This window comes from Volvox carteri (genome assembly GCF_000143455.1).
Source record: "Volvox carteri f. nagariensis unplaced genomic scaffold VOLCAscaffold_53, whole genome shotgun sequence".
In the NCBI taxonomy this organism is placed as follows: domain Eukaryota; kingdom Viridiplantae; phylum Chlorophyta; class Chlorophyceae; order Chlamydomonadales; family Volvocaceae; genus Volvox; species Volvox carteri.
Window position 1 is genome coordinate 43880 of NW_003307596.1, and position 22025 is coordinate 65904.

Sequence of the window (22025 nt, forward strand, 5' to 3'; positions counted from 1 at the left end):
GCCTGTTAAAAAGGGTACATGAAGCAGCAACGATGTTAGGTTAAGGTGCTCGTCCACGCCACCTGCGTGAGACCAGGCGGACAGTGCACTTGACTGCGGCGGTGCTCGAGGCACAGGACACACTCGTAAAGCCCGGACCCGGTCCCCCGAATCCCCTCCTCCGTTTTGTTTCCACATGCGTAAAAGTTCCAAAGCAGCAGACCGCGACAACAAGCTGTTGATCCAAAAGCTAAAGGCACCGGCGGCTCTCAAAAAAGCGCCCGGCGGTCGGATAACCTTCCCCTACCCAACCCCAATCATCCGCACCGCGCCCAACGATAAACACCCCAGACTCCCTCATCATTCCTTCCCACTATCAACACGGCCTTCCCGAAACGCCTTCAAAGAAAATTGCCTATGATATCATCAGTGCTTGGCAGTATCGTTACGTAGGGCACCCTAAGGTTCATCAATCCCCGCAACTTTTTCAATGGGAGAGCCGGGGGCGCTGGCGCTTTCCCCCCTAGGAAATGCTGCCATCTTGACACGGCGCAAGTCATGCATGGCCTCCTAAATGAGGCCCTCAACCGGGTCCGATACTCCCTCTCCGGCCAACGACATCATCACCACCATGTACACGAGCACACACGCGCATGTACATACGCATACACAAGCCATTCCTTTACCTCCACCCTAAGAATCCATCTGTCAGTCCTCGCGGACATAGACGTTTAAGCACAAGTACGAAAAGTCATTTCTGACCCTTTCGAATCAAATGAAATTCGGAATTCGTCAGCCACTCCCAGCCCAAGCCAGAGCCACCTTTTACTTGGCCACCACCACCAAAGTCTACAACAGCCCAGTCAATGGCGGGCACGCAAACCCTGATTTAGACTCTCTACTTGTACCGACATCAAGCTCTATAAGCCCAGGCTGGCCCGGATGTTGTCCAGCTTCTCAAGAATCTCTTTAAAGCTGGGACGCTGAGTGGGTTCCGTCCGGGTGCAGCTGCATGGGTAAAGGGGAAGAAAGGGTTGCGAAACCTTAATCCCTTGATTGTGCATTGTGGGAAACGACCCGCGTGTGCGGCTGCGTATAATTGTGCCGTTGACAACTGAGCCACGGGTCGCACCAAGAATAGGTCCCTAGGTACAAACATATGCAGTCCGGCGCTCCACTGCCTCGCCTGCCTGCGGCTTCTCTCCAGTGCGTCGAATTGCGACCCCCATACCGACCGGCAAGGACTGCTGGATAGGAATAGCAAAAAGACCACAACAGCCGCAGCCGCAACCACAGCAGAGCAATCGAGCGCGCTATTAATTCTTTACAGGACGACTCATACCCCTACCTGCTGGACAGGTCCGCGATGGCAGGCGGCGTTCCCGGTGGAAACAGCAGCTGCACGTTCTTCATGCCCACGTTGTAAATGATTTGGCCGTGGTTCATGCCGGCCCAGGGGCGCAGCCCCGTGTACATCTGCCACAGCAGGACGCCGAACGCAAACACGTCTGTCGCCTGCAAGCAACAGCCGCAGCAGTGGTGGACAAGGCGAGGAAAGCGGCAGCAACGAAGGTGAGCGGTATAGCAACGGTAAGAAGGCGCGTTTGATGTACACTAAGTAGGAGACTGGAAAGAAAAAGGTATCACATGGATAGCAAGTAGGTGATGCAAGTGAACGACGAACCGTGACAGGACTCTGGAGCGGGCCGTCGTATGCGGCGGGTAGACGTAAACGTAACCGATTGGAGGGGGGCGGCGCACGGATGGGTGACAGTATATGCACATCTTAAACATGCCAATTTGCGACGTGCAACAGCGCTGGGACGTTAGTACATGCCGGGACAGAGAGGCAGGTGCAGCGGTTCCCTCCTCCTGCGCACGGCCCCTTCTCTCCGCCGCAGCACCTCTCCCCCGGCACTTGCCTTGCTTATGATGCCTGAGATGAGGCACTCGGGCGGCATGTGGCTGATCTGCACGTATTGAATTGCAACGGGTACAGAGAAGGCTCCAGGTGAAACAGGCGGGGCAAGGGCAGTCGCTAAAGGGCAGCTTCGAACAGCCGCGTCCGTTCACCCACACGGACACGCAAGCCATCAGGAAAGTCATCAAGACGCTCGCACAGCTCTTCCTCTTCCTTCTCTTCAAGACAAAAAGTAACGAGTAGGTCCGTGCTTTCTTTCCTCCATAGCTGAGTGCCCCGCTGGGGCCCAGCACGAACAAACACCCTGCTCGATGTGCGTTAACTTCAAACCCCAACTCCACGTACACCTTCACGTTCCAATCCCATTCCGTCTCACCGTGCCGTAAGTCCGTGTCTTGATCTTGGACCTCACGTCCAAGGTGCGGCTCAAACCAAAGTCGGCGACCTGACCGGGTTGTATGAGCCCGCGAGGGCGTGGAGGTGTGGGGACCGGGCAGAAGCGGCCAGGAGGGGTTAGGTGCCGCTCTAATGCCAGGCAAGCAGCAGGGTTCCCGCGTGCCGCATGCCGACATGCAGAGCCTCTTGATGTGAAAACAAAGCCACATTAGCGGTCGTTAGGAGCAGGCCCAGATGAAGGCGACATCAACGATACCGGGATGCACTAGCAACTCTTTTGTGACATACTCTTGACGAGATTCATATGTGTTACACCTTGAGCTACGTTACTCTCCAAAAAGGTGTAACGGGCACATATGAGCCGGGGCCCCAAGGGCCAGCCAAAGGCTGTCCGAAATAGACAGACATCGTAAACATGCATAAAACAAAACAATTATAATATCGCTCAACTAACCAAAGTATTCAGACTGGTATGCCGTAGCAGTGCACCTGCTATTTGAGACCCCTGCCGTTGCCACTTCAGGCACCTCACCATCATATGATCTATCACCCTTTCACCCCCCCCCCCGGGGATCCACCCCACCCACAGTACTCAAACCCACCTTGGCTACGAAAGTGCGGCCGCTGCGGTCTTGCTGACCGCCTTCCGACGTACACAGCATGACATTCCAGGCTGTAAGATCGCCGTGCACGATGCCCTGTGAGGGGAACACAGACAGGCGATGAAGAGAGCCGTGTAAGCTAGGGCTGTTTGGGTTGTGCTCGCGGCGGCGGTCATGGATAACGTGCGCCGAGGTGTAAGGCGTCTGAAAGCCAGGCATGGGGGAAAGAGGCCAATTAAGCCAAGGCATGAATGGGAGATACACAACGTGCCTGCTCACAGAAGCATAAGCTCCCGTAAGGCTGGCAACCAACGGACATGTGACACGACAGCTGGCCGAGCCGCAGCAACCGACCCACAAACCCTTGACATACGCGGTACCCACCCCAATCCCTCAAGCTAGCCCCGCCCCGCCCCGGCCCTCCTTGTCCGTACCCTCTCGTGCAGATACTGCAGCGCCGACGCCACCTCGCAGGCTGTAGCCACCATCATGGGTAAGTGTGTCTCACCCATCTCGCCACCAGGCTTGCGTAGCTTCAAGGCTCCTCGGTCCAGGGCGTCCTAAAAGGCGGAACAGGAGCACAGGGAAGGAGGTTTCGCAAAATGGAGGTTCTCACGGACCCAGACGAAACATCGTGCCACCGGTGGAGCATGGTGCATGGTGCATGGCGCTGAGCGGACGCACAATAATACCTCGCCTTCTCCCTGCACCCTCTCCCTGCAATCTCACTGCCCGCATCAAGTCCGCTACTTTCCCACCTGCAGGCTGCCCCTGTCGCAAAACTCCATGATGATCCACACCTCGCCCATGTCCTCGCCGCTCCCCACACTGCCGGTGTGACCCATCTGCTGTGTGTGGCCGCCGCTGCTAGTAGAGGGTGACCGGCTCCTGCGAGGCAGCGGCCGGAGTGAGGCAGGTATGCTCGCCGCGGAAGGGTGAGCCAGTAATCATATCTTATGCGGACGCTGCAGATCGTGCTCTAGATCGTCCAGACGCGGCCTAGATGTGAACCCCAGGACAAACAACCCATAAATCCAGAACCTCAACGCGGCGCCCAAGCAGCCCGCAGTAGACATAGTCAGGTCAGTCCTATTCAGCCCCGGCCCGGCAAAGAACAGTCTCCGGAACTCTACTTGACCATTCGCTGGTCCAGCCTCAAGCATTCAACCAACATTCATGGTCGTCGCACTGGATAGCGTTTATCACTTTGTTCTGAGCTTTGCCCGCCTGACCTTAATCTTCACCTGTGTCTTCTTTGCGGCTAACATGGTTTGACCACGCAGAACTTCTTGGTTCCTTGACATTTAGCATCGGCTCATGTGTCTCAATAGACGCAACTCACCCCTTGCCCGGCACCAGCACATCGCCTCCCGAGGTGATGGTGGAAAACGCCAGTGAGAAGCGCGACGTCATAGCGGCCTGCTGCTGCTCAAGGGTCAGGTGCTGCAGGTTGGGCGGCGGCGCGCCGGGTGGATAGGGCGCCGTGATGGATGGCGCCCCGTCGCCTGCCGGCGCAGCAAGCGGCGGCATTTGCGCCGGCAGCGATACGTCCATTGCCACCGGCTTTTTGTCGGGGGCATTTGCCAGCGATAAAGGGCCTGAGCCGCGAAGTCTGGAGGCCAAGGCTGCTTCATGGCCAGCGTGACCGCCGGATGCCAGGAGCACGCTGGCATGCTCAGGCGTTGGGCCAGTGACCGAGACGGTGCGGGAGGAGGCCGCAGGAGAGGCGATGCCCGTCTGGTTAGCGGCGATGCCACCCGCGCTCGCAATCGACGGCGGTCCAGCGGCAGTGGAGGCAGAGGATGCATGTAGGGATGCCGGGCCGACAGCGGTGGCACCACTGGTAGTGGTGGCACTGGTGGCGGCAGTGCCAGGTGCAGCGCTGCCTCCCGGTACCTTCGGCACTCCAGCTGCAGCTAGATTAAATTCGCGCAGCGGTACTCCGCTGCTGCCATCAACAACGCCGCTGCCATACCGCGGCTTCCCAGAGTACTGACTGCCACCGCCGGCAACGGTGGTCGCGTCGCTGGTCATTGTCGTACCCATGCGGCTGAAGTGTTGCATGGCAGACGCCGACGTCAGGTCCGCCGCAGCCGCCATCTGCGCGCTTGTCATGCCGGACAGGCCCGGCTGCGCCGACGTCATGTACGACATCATGCCCGTCATCTGATGCGGCGCCGCGCCACCGTTGGCGCCGCCGTTACCGTTAACGCCGGCGCCGCTGCTGCCCGCCGCCGGCAACATAACGTTGCGACTGCCGTGGCAGCTGGCAGCGATGCCGCCGCTGTATGGTCCGTGCCCCTCGCGGTTGCGCGAGTGCAGGCCGGGCGGCATGTTGCGTGCTGAGTTTACGCCGCCGCGTGAATTGGAACCGGACACGGAGGAGGCATTGATGTTGCTGCGCATTACGTATTTAATGGTCTTGACGATATTGGGGTGCGACAGCTCCTGGCCCATCAGCGCCTCCAGAGACACACCCTCCGTGTTGGTTTTGGTCAGCCTACAGGCACGGGGTGCACGACAGCCACCAAATCATTATGGGTGAAAAGGTAATGGCGAAGCCGCCGCGAGACGGGCCCGGCACATTATGACGTGCCTATTGCTTACAGGTATGAATTGGATACCGAGAGCAGCTTGGGGACGCGCCAAAGAAAGGCAGACTATGAGTATGATGGTTGTTAAACGAACTCGCGCAGGTACGAGTACGTCCGCGAATTCAGCAACTCTCCCTTTGCTTGCCTCATCTCGGCCTCTAACATCCTTGCGTGAATGGCTTATGCAAAACGCACACCCTGTCGTCGCACGGTCGCGCTATCGTTTGGTTACAACATGTGACACCATCCCACACGGGCGCACTTGTTATCAATCATCTTGACCGCCACCGGCATGCCGTTCCAGGTGCCGTAGTAGACGGAGCCAAATCCACCCTTCCCCAGCAAGTGGCTCAGCTCCAGACCCGGAACCTTCTCCACGTGCTTGGCCAGGGCCTCATACACCGTCGAGCCCCCACCGGCCTGGGGCGTGCGAGGTGAGAGGGAAAGGGATTCAAAGTTAGGTAAAGAGTAAATGAAAATTCCACAATAGGGTTCTTGGAAAGGAACATCAAGCGCACTGGACCGGGGTACAGAGCGGGGATTAGGCCCAATCGATGACTGGTGGTGCTCTCCTCTTCCTCCTCCCTTGCTCCCTCTGGTCGCCTCCTCTTTCTTTTTTTTCGTCTCTCCTCTACGGAAAAGCCAAAAGGCTATGCTCCGGGGCGGGGCACCATATCAGCTGCCTTGTTCAGCTGCAGTTGCAGAGGTGCCCCGCACATGGGGCACGGTGGGATCCTTACCCGCACCTGCGGGTTGACCTCCTCCACAAACACAAAGTAGTTGTGCGCTTCGTTGCCACGCGCCTTGACCCAGCCTGGCAGGCCCTTGGGCAGCAGTCCCTCTAACTCCCCAGAGGCCTGCTGGGTAGCCAGCCTGTGTAATGGTTTGGGATTTGACAATTGGATAGGCGAGTGGGTGGGTTTTGGCGGTTGGACAGCTGCGTTGGCGGATTGGCGAATGTGTGAAGAACATCGTCAAACAGGGCGCTAGTTCCTTCTATATGAGCTTGCAAGGTCTTGCATGGGATAGACGTACATACATGTGGTGCTTTCCACAAACGCACACAAACCGAACTCTTTTCATCTGCGGGTCGGTCGCTCGCTTTGCTTGCCGTGCTGTGTGTCGCCAGACGAAGAGCCTCTCCCAAACCTTTGGGGCCGTCCTTCCCTACGCTGACCGCCTCATTCACCTTGAGCCCTACCACATCTGTCACGTTCGTTATTCTCATAAAGCTGTACATTCCCTCCATCTCTTGTGCCCCTCCATGCCTTTTCGTTACCGGCGTTTACCAACACGCGCAAGCCCGCTCCCCCTCCCTCCCACGCAGGCACCCAGGGTCCGCAACACCCGCACACGGCACCTCACCTGAGGTGCAGTGATACCAGCTTGTCAGGCTTTTGCCGCACCGCCACTCGATGCACCGTGAACTCCGCCCGTGAGGCCACCTCGTCCGCAGTGGACGACCAGTCCAGAGCCGCACCGCCCAACGCCATAAAAAAGTCATGGAGCGGACGACCCATCACGTGCACGCGCGGGACGCCTGTGCATGGTGCACAAAAAAGAGCGGGAAAGACGGAGGACGGAAGCGGAGAGGCGGAGGGCAATGGGGAAGGCAAGCAGGAAGGACCGAGGAGTTGAGTCGAGTGACGAGGGTCGCGCCACGCGGGAAAGACGGGATCGCTCAATGTGAGGGTGGACCCTTGCTTAAGAAAGGGGTGTGAGATGTAGGGAGGAAGGGGAGAATAGAAAGTGGGAGGGGAAAACACGCGTAAGGGGAGCTGCTAAGAGTAAGGAATGGTGGCTAAGGGAAGGTGGCACGGGAAGGGAGCTTGCGATCCTCCGCCCCGGTCGTCCTCCTCCCCTCCTGCTCATGCAGTTTGAAGCCACGAGCAGCTCCGTTTCCGTTGCGTCGTCCAAGTCCTTGTCCTCCGCGTTGCCAACCTTAGTGAAGGCCCTGGACCAAGGTCCTGCAGCGCGCCTTAAGCACACATTCGCCAGCCCTTGCAAGTCCCCTCGGCAACCACATGTAACACACACACACACACGAGCTTCCGGTTATTAGAAACAGTATGCGCGCAGGCTGTGCTGTCCGTTACTGGGCCAGGCGTACATGCGCACACAAGACTTCAGCCAGGGCGGACTTTTCTCCTCCCACTTACGGCTGGGGTCCCAGGTACCGTCCGGCACTCTGCCGAGTACGTGCTCCCGAGGCACCCCTGGGGAGACCAAGTGGCCGCGACGGTGAGATTGGGGTGGGGTGGCAGAGCAGAGCACGCAGGCAAAAGGAAGCTGGGGGCGTGTAGGGTGGACGTGGGAAGGCACGCGAGGCCCCCAGCGACACTGGGACCCCGGCCTTCATTCCCTTTTTCTCTCCACTCTTAAGTTCTCCACTCTCAACCCCTCCACTCTCTCTCTCTCTCTCTCTGACGACCTCGAAGCTGCATCTTCATCACGCGACGTGACGCTATGCTGAGGTAGAGAAGAAGCCGAGAGGGCGGGAAAGGTGTAGGAAATATATCCGAGGGCCAGAGCCCGGTGCTCGAGCGACTGAGCCGCGAAGAGACTGAGGTAGCAGGTGGAAGGAAGTGGGGAAACATGCCAACCAGTGCGCACACCAGCCAGGACCTGACAGTCCGACCCCGACGAAGGCAAACGCCAGCCAAGCGAAGCACCGTTAGGGCCAGGCCGTGGGGCCCCGTCCAGAGAGTCCCGGTAACCGTGAGGCAAATGTTCTCAGGGAAGAAGGGAACTGGGATGCGTTGCGAACCAAATAATAGGAAATGACACGTGTTGGAAAATCCCCTGAGCCAGAGGACACTGGTAGAGCATATAGAAACCTCGTGGGCGACAAGGGGCGCGCCACGTGCGGGCACCGAGGTCCAGGAACTTTGACTCTGCGCCGCGCACCCTGCCTTTTAGCATCATCGTCCAAGATGAAACCTGATGGTTTCACTCACAGCGCCGTCCTTGCGTTCCTCCACAATCCGCACGCCCACGGCAAAGCCGCGGCCCATCCACACCCTCAACCCCCACTCCCATGCAGCGCCCACCTGTGACGTGCTCCCAGGCCATGTTAGTGTACAGCACCTCCCAGCCCGGCTTGCTGGTGTCCACAAACATGATGCACTTTTCAAAGTGGTCCAGCGCACGCATCATCTCCTGCTGCAGTTGCTCCGTGGCCTCCTCGTTCTGAGCACGCTCCTGCGCCAGCGCCATGTCCCTCTCCAGCTGCCGAATGACCAGCGTCTGCAGGTTGTTGACCACCAGCAAGTTGGTGGGCTCCAGGGTACGCTCCTTAAAGTCCGCCATGCAGCTGCAAGGGGGTGGACGCGTAGGTGAGAGTGCGAGTCATGAACATCCACAAGCGGATGGGGTCCATGTGTAAAAAGTAAAGGATCTTAAATGCCGCACAGGTGTGTGGGCGAAGCATATGGGCGAATGGGGGATAGGGGTATGAATGCAGATAGGGATCTAAGGGCGGGAGGCCGCAGACCTCAGAAAAGTTTATGTGGGAGGAAACCAGCATACACTTCGCAAAATAGGAAGAAAAACCCGCACAAAAAGAAAACCAGACGACTTGCAGCAATGGCATATGTAATTGTAATCCAAGTTACGAAGACAGGAATGCGCATCTTTGTGCGTGTGGCTTAGGAGCATCCCCTATTTAGGCGAACAACACCTCCATCCAAGTATTCAAGCCTGCGCCCATCCGCCCAGTCCCACCCAGTCCCACCCGCCTTGTCCTTTCCTCAACCCAACTCGCGTGTCACTTCCTTTAAGACACCAAGGTACTCACAGCGTCCCAAGCACCTCCCCGGTGGAGCTTCGCAGCGGTGAGGCCATGAAGAACTTCACCTTGGGCTCTTGCTTGACGCAGTAGTACTCGCGAAAGCTGGGAAAAAAGAAGTAAATGCGAACACGGTAAACGGGAAAGGGCGTCAGATGGCGAGGCGGGACAGCGGAGACGGAGAAAGGGTGGGGTGGGGAAAAGAGACACAAGACAGAAAAAATGTGGGTGGCTTGTTAAAACCTTTCTTGGATTTTATCATTGTAACGCTGCGTCAGGCGGTCCCTCCGGTGAACGTCAGTGAAAAGCATGCAATACCATATCACACAGGAAGCAGCACACATGTGCTGGCTGTACGCCCACAGAACGTTTCATTAGCTGAGGAAAGTGATGGGGACGGACAAGGAGAATTGCCTGCCGCCATAAGCCGGCCAGTGGTCTAAATGGAAACTCCGAAGCGCAGTGCAGCTGGCAGGAGCTGGAAGTTAAGATATGGCGTCGTCATGCAGCCGCAAGAGACAGCGAAAATTAGGTGTTAAGAGAGACTACAACAGTAACCAAATATGACAACCGTATGTATATACCATTCGCAAGAGAGAAGCGCTAGGGGATGCAAGTATGCAGACAGGTCGAGTCCTTACCGGTCGTCCAGTCCCGCGTCGGGCACGATTAGCACGTCCCTGAGTTCGTAGGCGTTGAGCATGGACCACTGCGCGAGGCTGTAGCGCCACTGGTCGTCATCAGTCAGCCGCAGCGCAGTGCTGCGGATAAAGATGTTGGCGGAACTGCAGCAGCAGTACATTCATTTATCCAAAAGCAAGGGGCGACACAGAGGAACAGTTTCGTTTAGCAGCCCGCGCGAGTACATCGGTGAACATGCGGGCATATGTGTCTGTTGCAGCTGGCTGCCGTCCGGGCCCTTGACTTCAAGAGATCCTGTATTTAGTGTACGGGCGACACACACCCTTCTAGCACCACTACGTAACCCACTTCATACAACCAACACTGGCCAAGGAGGTTGGCCCTGCCATCCTAGGACCCTACCACACCTGTTTATTAGCACACCCCTGGAGGCAGAGGGTTCAGCAATCGCCACCAATTAAACGTACGAATGCGTATTCATGTGCATTAACGAACTGAGTCGTATGAGCGTGCGTGGATGGCGCATGTGATTGCGTGCGTTGCCGGCTCGGAGAGGATAGATTAGACACACGGACGGTAACTTGATAGGGTAGGAAAGCGCGGACTCAGCAGGATATGATGTGAAGAAGGGTTAATGACTGGATACGGACTTATAGGCGAGGACGGAGGACAACGAAACAGTATGGTCAAGTGAAAACATTAACATTTTTAACCGCTTTAACCCTCCATTCGCCATTACCCCGCCTAGCCCAGTGTTGTGCCCGGGTACATTCGATACATTTTACTACCCCGCCAAAAGCCCCCCACCTCGACGCCTGCACATCGGCGGATTCGCAGAATTCAAACCCTCTGCTACTCTCACTTCCGCATTCAGATTCACCAGCACAACCCTACCCATACAAGAACCCGCAGAGACCTACCAACCGCCCCACCTCCCTTGCCTGTGCCCCGCGCAAGTCTGCCTAATGTCCTTTATCGCCCAAACTGCAACCCCCTCCTCGCACCGGACTCTTTGGAAACCCGGCACCGCCCCCACCGCCCGGAAGCCCGTACCGGTAGGCTGCCACCAGCGCCACAGGTAGCTGGAAGATGTTGCAAATGAGCATGAGCACGTTCTCTACGTCACTGCCCTCCGGTGGCGACATGATGCTCAGGTGCTCGCTGCTGCTGCGCGGGGAGCCATCGCCGTCGCTGCGCGCCCCTTCCTCGTCCTCGCCGTCCTCCTCTCCCTCCGGAACAGCTTCCGGCATCCCGCTATTGCACGGCCCAACCATCGACTCGGCTCCAGGTGCGGACGCCTCCGCGGAGGCTCCTCCGCCGGTGTTATTGGAGCTGCTGGCTGCATTGGAACCACTTGGGTCGGTCCGAGCGCGGCTGTTGGGCCGCACCGCGGTCGCGGCCGGGGCATCAGGCTTGCTGCCGCGTGTGGGCCTGCTGATGCGGCGCCCAACACTGGAATAGTCCATGGTGCCGCCGGTGCTGCTGCCAGCAGTGTACAGGCCACCGCCGGGCTGTGCGCCCAAGGTAGGTGAGCCTGCGCCTGCTGTGCCGATGGTGGGCGTGGAAGAGGCCATCATATCCAAGGAGCCAAGGCTCGGGTCGGCGGCGCTGCTGCCCACCATAGTGCCGGCCTGGCCACTACTGCCGGTTGCACGTATGCCGCTGCCAGTGCCACCACCGGCGAGAGCGTCGCTTCCGCTGGCCTTGCTGCCGCTGATGACCTCGCTGCCACCGGGGGCCGGCTGCGCGCCTGAGGCATTGGATCCGGAGCTCTGAGACTTGCTGCGCTTGACGTCTGCGGGGTGAAGCGGGGTACATAAACGAAGGTCGCAGTTGCGCGATGCTGAGAAGAACACGAAACATGCGTACATGGAAGGCTTAAGCATACGGCAGAGACCAACAGCGACAACATGGCTACGCTAGAATAGCGACTGGTTTTGTAAAATCCAGCCGTGACAGAGCGGACAGTGTACAAAGGCAAGGATGCCTGACCTTACAGCAAGTTCACCCATCCACCCACCCATCCGATGGCCCTTTCTTCCAAGTTTCCCCGCGCGTCACCCACGAACCCAGCCACTCAAGAGCTCGCTCACCCTTCCTTCGCTCCTTCTTATGCTCCTTCAACCTCGGCGCCCCGAACATGAAGCCTGTATTACCGCCCTTACTGGCCGGGGTGCTGCCTGTCGCCGACGGTTCCGACATGGCGTTGTTGGAGCCTTGGGGCCGAGTTGATAAAGGGACGCGGGAATGGGGAGGAAAACAAAGGACTTGAAAATTTATAGGGCAATGCGCTTGGAACATAACGGGAACCAAATGTGCTGGGGTGGCATAATGTGGCAATACGGTGATATAGACTTACATAGGAAAAGGACATGAAGTGCGTCACCCAATCTGCTGGAAATGGATGCGCCGTTAAGACACCGTGGACAGCAGACGCATCTACATGAAAGATGCATACACGGCGCACAGCCGCATTCACATCAAAACTCTAACACATACAGCTACGTGGCCTCCCCCAAACATGCCCGGATTCCGAAGTCCGACACCAGCGCAGTCTTTTCCGATTAGCGCCCGAACCCCGATCGGTCGCACTTTGGCCTGGCCAACACTAGGAATGGAACTGCCGGAACGTCTGCAACTTGGGGTAAAAAGCGGAGCCTGCAGACGGAACAGCACCGTTACCGACATAGGAAACCTGAGCCGTGGGGCCGTCCGTGACAGGGGGAATCGCCCGATTGCCTGGAGACAAAAGGTTTCAGGGGATTTCATGGCCCCCGGGGAGCCCTGCTCGCACCTTCTATAGCCTCGCTGCCGGCGCGGCTGGCGCCGGCACCTGTTGGAGCCGCCGTCTCACCTGCCGTGGACGGCGCCTGCGCAGCCGAGGAACCCATCATAACCGAGGAAACGTCCTGGGGAAGGTTGGTGGCCTGCTGCGTATATGAGCCCGGCTGCTGAGAAGACGCGGTGCTGTGGCTGTGGGACACGGAGGACGACGTATCCCCTACGGTGCCGCAACCGGCTCCAGCCTGATGCGGGCGCCGCGTGGTCTTAACCTTGATCGCTATCGGCTCCTCAGCAGCGGCAGTGTCGCCGGTGGAAGGGGTGCGCGCAACGCTCCCGCCAGCCTCGGTCAGGCGGTGGCCCTGTAGCGCTACCTTGTCAGCTGCGTGCTTAAGTTGCGCCGCTGTGGCGCTGAGGCCTCTCATCTCCAGCATGGCCGAAGAGTTGCGGGGGGAGGCCTCGGCGGCCTGGACCAAATCAGTGGGAACCTGGGGTCTGGGCAACGGTAGCGACATCTCCATGGGAGCTGTTAACTGAGTCTGGTTGTGGGGTCGCGGCTCGTTTGAGGGCTGGGGTTCGGGTAGAAGCTTCGGTTGAGGTTGGAGCTGGATTTCGACTTCGGACAGGTGCGCTGCTACATCTGTTTTGGGAGGCGACCCAGATGCAGCGATCGTGGTTGAAGGCGTGGAGCCTGTTGCCGCATATATAGGCGCAACGGCGGGAGCGACAGGTGCAGTGTTTATCGCCTGGTCCACGCGGATAGCTGAAGTTTGCTGAGCTTCGATGACATCTCCGGGGGGAGCAGGCTGAGCTCCCTCGGGAACGGCAACTTGGGCTAAGTCCACTGCACTGGCAGCGGCGACAGGTGCCTGTGCTGGTGCTGGCGCGGTGACGGCTTCTTTTGAAGCAGTATGGGACACTTGCTGCTGCGGTAGATCCTGTGGCAATACAGAAGCTTTCACAGTAGCCATGCCAGGAGCCGGGGCGGGCGCCTGCGGTCAGGTCAACAGCAAGGACAGGCCGGTTATTTGCATCTTACTGTATACAAAAATTAAGTCCAAATGGTGAGCACAAAAAGAAGGAAAAGGGTCGGGCATGGTCACCACAACGCCGAGAACGCACCGATGCGGCCTGGTCCGGACTTGGAAGACTTCCAGCAGCCTGTTCCTCTTTAACAATACCATCTTTGCAACAGACTCCTCCCATACTGCCTGAACTCCTCGGTATGACGTTGACAAAGGTCCGTGCAAAAGGTTCAAGTGTCAACGGCCGTCAAGGTTAAATGATCCATGAGATAGTTGCTTGCTGACAGAAATACTGAACCTGGAAATCATGCTATAACTTTAGTGTTTGCTCCGGAGGGATGAAAAGATGTTTCCCCGTACGTCGCGCCTGCACGGACTTTGGGCTGCTGCATAACGCAGAATTAATTAATAGACATAAAGACCTTAAAGTTCTGGAATATCAGACGTCTCAATCAGAGGTGGTCAATAACTTTTTGTACCGCCGAAACCCCCGGTGCTTCACGTTAGTGTTGGCCGGCCTCCCGCTTCTATCATGCGGGAGCGCAATGATAACCAAGAAGCTTTGGAACCGCGTCATCATGAAACCCCGTTGATTGGGCTAAAAAAGCCATCTGCCTTTTCCAACCTCCCGAAGCTTCTTGCTGTTGTGCGACCCCACACCTCCGTACACAACGTTCCATAGTTTCCTCTTCCGTCAACTCATTACATTACAAGGCGCATTCCTCTGACGATATCTATCCTAACGTACGAGCAGGCCTCGCAATATCGCAACTCCACTGCTTCTCCTGTTCCATCCGAACCAGTGCGAAACTCACCTGCACGGCGCCGCTTTGCACACGACTTCGCACGGCTCGGGAATGACTTACGTCCAAGCCAAAAGATACCCCGAATCGTCAAGCGCTTCATGCATACCCTTAGTAAATGCTAACGTTGTTTACATTTATACCCTGAGCCCATCTGAAAATAGCTCCCGTGTCCATGCGCCCTCCGGCGTGCCTCCCGCGCATCCCTTATGGCTACGTAATTACAATGGTTACAAGTAATGGCCGTACGGCTAATGAGACCAGCAAGCTTGTCAACTGCTTGCCTACCTGCCTATGTGACTGTATGCCTGTCGGATGTTTGCAGGCATGACACTGAGCATCGTGGCTACCCCCTACAATTACCTTGGGTTAAAGTAGTGCTACTGCTAATACGGCTGCTGGTGGTGGTGGTGGTGGTGCTGCTGCTGCTCATGATGATGATGGGTTACACGGCGGCAGATATTGGCACAACCAGGCGGTTGCGATATGGTGGGCAGCGCGCTGTAGCCGTTGCCTAGCCTGGCCTGGCCGTTGCAGCCTGGCCGGTCATATAAGTCCCCTTTCCCTCCCTCCCCGCTTCCTCTCTCGCCCTCCCCCCTTACCTTTCCAACCCCGCTTTAAGGTTCACTGTGCACAAAATTGCCATGTGGGTCACATCCAGGAGGGCGCCATCGTGTAGGTGGAGATGGTGGTTTTTGCACTGTTCGGCAGCCCCGCTTCAAGGGAGCGGTTGTGCTGTCGTGTGGGAGGTAAGGAGTGATACATGCTTTTCTGTCTACCCTCGCTACGATTACTGCCATAGATGCCTGAAATTTCGCGATGTGTTTTCGTACGGTATTAAAGAAAGGAGGGGTACGGTATTGGAGCGGGGGAAGAGGGGAAACGGAGCGGGACAGCAGCGTGCGGTGTGTGATTCCGTCATTTCGAGGAATTTGTACAGCAACAACCGAATCCACATACTGTACATAACATACACAGGTTAGGCAGTACTGGTAAGGCACGGACCATTGCCCCCAGGAGATCCCGGGATCGAGACCTGTCAGGAACGAAGATGCTTCCGCTGGGGGAACGATATACGGCCCATGTCTATAATCGGTAGTGACCTGGGATAAAGTCGACCCGCGAGCCGAGCAGGTATGGAGTTGGGTCGTCGCTGGTCCGGCAGATACCGTTGGATGCCGGTGGTAGGTGCAGAATTTAAGCGATCCACTGAGGAGTTGACTAGGGTGGCTAGATGAGGGTGCCCCGAAATTCCGGGGGAGGCAGGGTTTCGCAGGGTAGCTGCCACGGGTGAAGATTCACCCCCCACATATCATACTGTACCTCTGTGCGCGACCGATAAGGTCAGCCAGGACGCGAAAAGGTGCCGTTTCAAGACGTCGCGAATCGATTGGGGGTTTCCGCAGCCACAGTCCGGCGACGACGTTAGTCCCCTTCAGTCACCGCCCTCTTTCCAATATCCGTACCTCCCTAACCGCCACCCACTCTTCCACCTATACATTTATATACATTTACGTCAGCCCGCTTTATAAACCAAAACACACCACACTTGCACGCGACATGGCTTAGGGCCCAACATAGTTCGGGGAAGGCGATGTTCTCTCGCTATCAATGACCTTACTCATCAGTATGTCGTAGCCACCAGCCCAACACAGAGCCCGTCACGGCCACCGTCAGCACTTCCACGATCATCAACCCCAAGGCCATCATCACCACTACCCACCATCCGTACTATTATCCCCCTACACACTTCCGCCCGCAAGCCTCGACACTGGAAGAGGCGCTACGGGGGATTCAGGGACTCGCTGCACATATAGAAACTCTGGGGAAGAACTCTCCAAAAACCAGAAACATGATCACAAATAAAGCAAAGATGGTGGATGCATCACGCCCCGACAACATTGGGCGCGACGAACACCACCAGTCTTCGTTCATGACTAGTCGATAGCTGTACGCGTCCGTACGTCGGGTAGGAAATTTGCGGGCGTAATGATACCTCAAAATGAGCATATCGTTCCTGCAGGGAACGCGAGCCAAAATCCTGACTGGACGCCTGTGTGTGCAAAGGCGCACACACAGACAGACGCACATTTGGGAGGTGGGGAGAGCGGACAAAGGGGAAATGTATGTGTGTGCGTGTGTGGGGGGGAGAAGCAAGGATAGGTCCAGAGCCCAAAAAACCGCGGTGCGGGTGGTTGACCGGACTGTGTGTGGAAGTGCCTGCGTCAAGGTTTAAAACGGTGCTTACGAGGGAAGGCCGAGTGGCAATGTGCGTAGTGGCATGCAGCAACTTTCTTCCTTTTATAGCTCACGACTCTGTGGGTGCATTTGGGGAGTTCTTGTTGTTCACAGGCTGCGTTGGTCACTGGCTAGAAAAGAAAGGGAAGGGATAAGCAGGCGGGCAGGGGTAACCCCGCCGCTTTTCTGGCGCCAACTAATTCCCTGGCCTAGGAATCCCGATGCAGTCGCAGTGTCGCCAACCACCCAACCACCCTTCCGGAACCATCAACTACCGCGGTGGTGTTGCAGTCTCTAACGACTAATCCACCAACAAGTAACGAAACCCCCTAACCTACAGCTTAGCTGCCGCTACCACCGTGCTGCCATCAGCAGCAGCAGCAGCAGGCCTCGCCCCGAAAACAACAACAACAGCCGACACGAGCAACAAGGGCTGCCTTTTTTCTGGTCGCAATTCCCCCTCTTCCACATACGGGGGGAGCTCCGGAAACAAAATCGCTAGCTGGCTGGTCGACCTTATCATTTCGCTGCTCTACCATCGCACTACTGCTGTAGAGAAACGCAGCGGCACCATACGCACACACATGTCGCACAGGGCGCCAGGCGGCCCCAACAAACGAGAATCATCTCCGCGAGAATTATCTTCCTCTTTGCCTTCGCGCATTTTCCGTACTGCTGCAGCTTGGGCCATATGACCGCATAACATTAATTTGTTGGCGCTATGACGACAGTATTTATTAATATATCAAAAACATCAGCTAAGGACGCCCAGCTGCAAAGCACACAAATGCTTTGTCAGCCCCAGCGAGCGGCTTTGGCAGTAAAGAACACGCATAACGGGATCCTACAAAACAAGCGCACGCTACACTGCGGTCTGTGAAAACAAAATGTGCGTGCGGGCAGCCCATGTGCGTGCGGGCAGCACAGTAAGCAGCAGCCAAGACGACGTTCGCGTGCTTCCAAAAAACCTCGCGCAAAGGTGTCCTGCGTTCCACATAGTTGCTCGCGAGGGATATGAATGTGCTGAAGCCGCCCGACATAAAAAAAACGCCCTGCACCTGCATAAGACCAAATCACGAAAGCGCAATGATTACCGCCAATATTATACTGTATATCTTCAACAGCAGCAAAGCACTGAAGGGGCATTGCATGGCACAAAACTACCGCACAGAGTATTCCGCCCGGTACAATACATATACATAGTACTGTAATAAAACTGTAACGACCCCAAATCACCTTGGGACGTGTTCCTCTCCGCGCCGCTCTTCGTCATTCTCTTCGCTTCGTCATTCAAATTAATACTTCTCCTTAAAGGATTCCTCAAAAACTGCCGTGGGTCACGAAACATTAACGACTCAAAAACATTTTTCCGACCAACGACAACTGACAAACGCGCGGCCCCGAAAGCACTTGGCAGCCGCGAAACGATGGATGGTAGGAAAGGAAAGAGGTCGCTGAAAGTGAAGGAAGAGGCACCCACCTGCCGCTGCAAAATGCTTTCTTTCCTTTCCACCTTTCCTAGCATGGCGCTTTGCATTGCCCAGCCGACCCGCCCCCTCTTCTTTCCCAACGCGTCATCCCGCCGCCGACTCTCCCGCCACCATTATATTTCATTCTTCTCTTTCTTCCCATCTCTTCACGGATCCTGACTTCAGGCCAGCGGCAGAAGCCGGGCGACAAAGAAATAACTCCCGCCAGGCGAGCACTCGGGAACAGCTGCCCGTCCGTCCCTTCCGTACTGCAATACACGTGAGACACGTGCTACCATTTTTCCCGACACTCCACTCACTCCCCACCTTCCACCCCACATACATACACACATACATAAATACATATACACATGACCCAAACGGCCACGAAGCGCAATTTCTACGACCAGAACCTTCGGCGTGAGCCACACAGTAATACACACATACAAACACACGCACATACGCAACTGCACACACACCTGGCCCCTCACGCTCCTTCCTTTTCGCTCAGCAGCGTCAAAAGCAATGCCCACACCCCTCCCCCCTCTCCCTCCGCCGCCTCACCACGGCGGCGGAGCAATCAGGGGATGACACCACATTCGCAAACACGCACACACACTCACGCACGCACGTAAACACATAAGACATTTTTGAATCTTAACCACCTCCCTCTCTTCCTCCCAATCGTCGTCGTCATCGTCCGACTAGCAAAGTGATAGAAATTAATCCCCATTCCCCAGGGATAACGCGTCAAGGGGAGCACGCTGGGTTTACGGATACCGCCTCCCCCCCCCGCCGCCCAAAACACACACATACGGATTGCGGCACGGACTAATAATACCCGCCCATGCAGTAGATGCGTACATACGTACAGACAAACATCTACTATAACGTCATGTGTATACAAATAAACTCAAATGAAAATGCAACTCGTGTATCACGAACGCATTCCGCCCACCTCCCTTGCTCCCCCGCCCACCTCCGCCCCTACTTCACCTCCACCTTCATGTCAGCATTCGGATGCAAACCCCCTACCAACCCCCCATCCACCTCGCAGCTCGCCCATTCTTCAAAAGCCATGTGCATGATATGTGGTGTCCCGGATGACAAACAATATCCTTCTCCTCGTCCACCTGCTCGTCCACCTGCTCGTCCACCTGCTCGTCCACCTGCTCACCTCCTATGACGCGCCTCATCCTGGAACCCCTATGCGCCTCCCGCTCGTCCTCCTTGAAAACCGAGCCGTACATTCACATCTTTTCGACTATTATTCCCCAACCCAGCCACCCAGCCACGCATCCATCCGACCCGCCGAGCCTACCCTCCGATGTCGACAATCGCAAGCAACCGATGACGACTACGTATTGTGGAAAGGCAACATACATATATATACATACATACATACATACATACATACATACATACATACATACATACATACATACATATATACATATATATGCATACATACATACATACTGTCGACCCGGCAGATTCCGTTGGACGCTGGTGGTGGGTGTGGAACCTGGGCGATCCACTGAGAAGTTGACTAGGGTGACTAGATGAGGGTGCCCCGAAATACCGGGGAAGGCAGGGTTTCGCAGGGTAGCTGCCACGGGCGAAGATACACCCCCCTGTTCCATACATCATACATACATACATACTATTATTACCACAACGACGACAAGACATCTCGATGGGTTAGTTTTCGTACCGTGGCGCACCGTGTGTACTGCAATACCGTACAATGTAATGGGGCGTAATGAAATGCAGTATAATGTATTCAGCGGCTTGGCCGTGCCCCTTGTGTCGTACCGTACGGGGGAAAAGACCACTTGGTGGTGTTATGGTGTTGTGGGAGTGGGGGTGTGCAAGCATTTGAAAACACACCAAGTGCCAACAATGACTAAAACCTATCAAAGCGATACATACATACATACATACATACATACATACATACATAATGGTGATAATGCTAACCGTGGGATCATAAACAAGTATACAATGTACAATGTAGTAATGAAACCACCACCATCATCATCATCATACACACATAATCTTCGTCACTAAGCACAGTAACCATGCCGTACAAATGAGCGCTATGTGCTGGTTGTGTAAATGGCGCAGTCTGACTCGTCACGCTGTCGGTGGTCGGTCGGTCGGTCGACAGTTACGGCACCGTCCAAGAGACGACTTCACGGCTGTACGGCATCTGAATGTACGGCAGTGAGGCATCGTGTGACGATTGATGCGTCGCGTCGTGTTGGATATGTGCTGCTGCGGCTGCACCTGTCTGCCGCCGCAGTTGGTGCCAGCAGCGGTTATTGGCAGTTAGGCCGTTTTCCAAAAACTGATGTTGTACAGGTCTGTCGTACAGGTCTATACACGTCTACAAGTACACCCCTAGAACCCTGTGCAGCTGCTCTCCCTTCTCCTCGGACACATCCGAAGCCCAGAGGTAGGTGGCCATGATGCCTAATTAGGCGCGGGACCGGAGGGGGGGGGAAAAGCCACGAAGAAGGGGGAAACGTACGGATGGATCGAGTGGGGCGAGGAACGGAGGTACGAAAAAACAACACAACGCAGGGAAAGAGCTGACTTCGGAGAGGGGTTACGATGCACCATGTACGACAAAGGGAATGTGAGTGGACAATGTCGTACAGTTTGACCACAGCGCAACCGCCCCAAGGCCCTTCCTTTCCCACGTCCCCTTCTCTCTCGGGCTCCTCCCCCTCTTCACGCCACACACACACACAAAACATACATACACACAAAACATACACACACACTCCTCTTACCCTTCCCCTTGACCTGCACCCCCCCCGTGGGCTCCCATCGCTCATTGGGCAGTAGCGCATGTGTGTCCGCCGACACGTGGATGCGACCTGGCCGCGAGGTGGACTCCATACGACTAGCGGTGTTGACTGGGTGGGAGGGGGGAAAGTGGAGGGGGAGTGGGAGTGGGAGTAGGAGTGGGAGTGGGAGTGGGAGTGGGAGTGGGAGTGGGAGTGGGAGTGGGAGGGGGAGGGGGAGGGGGAGGGGGAGGGGGAGGGGGAAGCGCATGTGTGTATGCGTGTGTGTGTATTATGTGTGTGCACGTGTTTCGACGTGGGGTGGTAAGAAAGAGAGAAGGGGGAGACGATAAGTGTGACCAGACTTGGGAGGCCATCGAGGTGACATACACGACCGTGCTGTTGCTGGTCTAGCTCCCCCACCCTTCTCTCCTACCCTCCCGTATACCCTCCCGTACACTCGGCCGTACACTCGCCCGCACCTGTGTCCCCAAACAAACAGAATCGCGGCATTCGGGAGCCCACCACTCCGCTCATGACGGGACCGCTGTGGATGCCCACCTGCGAAACAGACAAACGGACAGACACACGGACAGACAGACGGACAGACAGACAGACAGACGCACACTTATTTGCACCGATGGGGGCCGGGTCGTCCAGGGAGGTCGATGACCGGACCGGAACTGGTCAACAACCCCCAATATCACTCCATCCAATCCAAACGAATCGCAGTACGGGCAATTAAAGCGCCGTACAGGAAAGAGACAGGGAAGTACGAGGGCGTGTGTGGACCCCGCTTCCCCCTTTAAACCCCCGAGACGCCAGCCGGAATTCCCCAAAGGAGGCGCCCTACGACCAGACAGCTGTAGATACCCTTTCCTGCCCCCCCCCATCCCACAGGACACGCAACCCCCCCAACCCCAATCGGAAAACACGTCGCAGTCCCCCCCCCCTCCAAACCCGCACACGCACCCTCATCAGAACGGGGCCCCCAGT

At 56.5% G+C, this 22025-nt stretch overlaps 2 protein-coding genes across 2 annotated transcripts in view; both read right to left on the reverse strand.

The window, feature by feature from the left end:
* Positions 1–899: 899 nt before the first annotated feature.
* On the reverse strand, positions 900–15176 carry VOLCADRAFT_96512 (uncharacterized protein; the record flags this gene model as incomplete). The annotated part of the gene is made up of 20 exons (XM_002955600.1): positions 900–987; positions 1328–1494; positions 1884–1949; positions 2277–2345; positions 2899–2994; positions 3333–3458; positions 3657–3786; positions 4241–5398; positions 5755–5912; positions 6239–6365; positions 6858–7032; positions 7652–7708; positions 8543–8805; positions 9289–9384; positions 9921–10064; positions 10729–10736; positions 10926–11716; positions 12015–12137; positions 12716–13551; positions 15133–15176. 20 exons carry the CDS (start codon positions 15174–15176, stop codon positions 900–902), a joined length of 4722 nt encoding a protein of 1573 aa, XP_002955646.1.
* A 5959-nt stretch (positions 15177–21135) lies between these two features.
* The window catches only part of cyc31 (guanylyl and adenylyl cyclase family member), a gene marked incomplete at both ends in the record, with an annotated part of 2353 nt that continues 1463 nt past the window's right edge, over positions 21136–22025 (reverse strand). Inside the window, 2 exons of the mRNA XM_002955601.1 lie at positions 21136–21161; positions 21512–21656. Of these exons, the coding sequence (XP_002955647.1) occupies positions 21136–21161; positions 21512–21656 (171 nt within the window). The remainder of the gene's footprint in view (positions 21162–21511; positions 21657–22025) is intronic.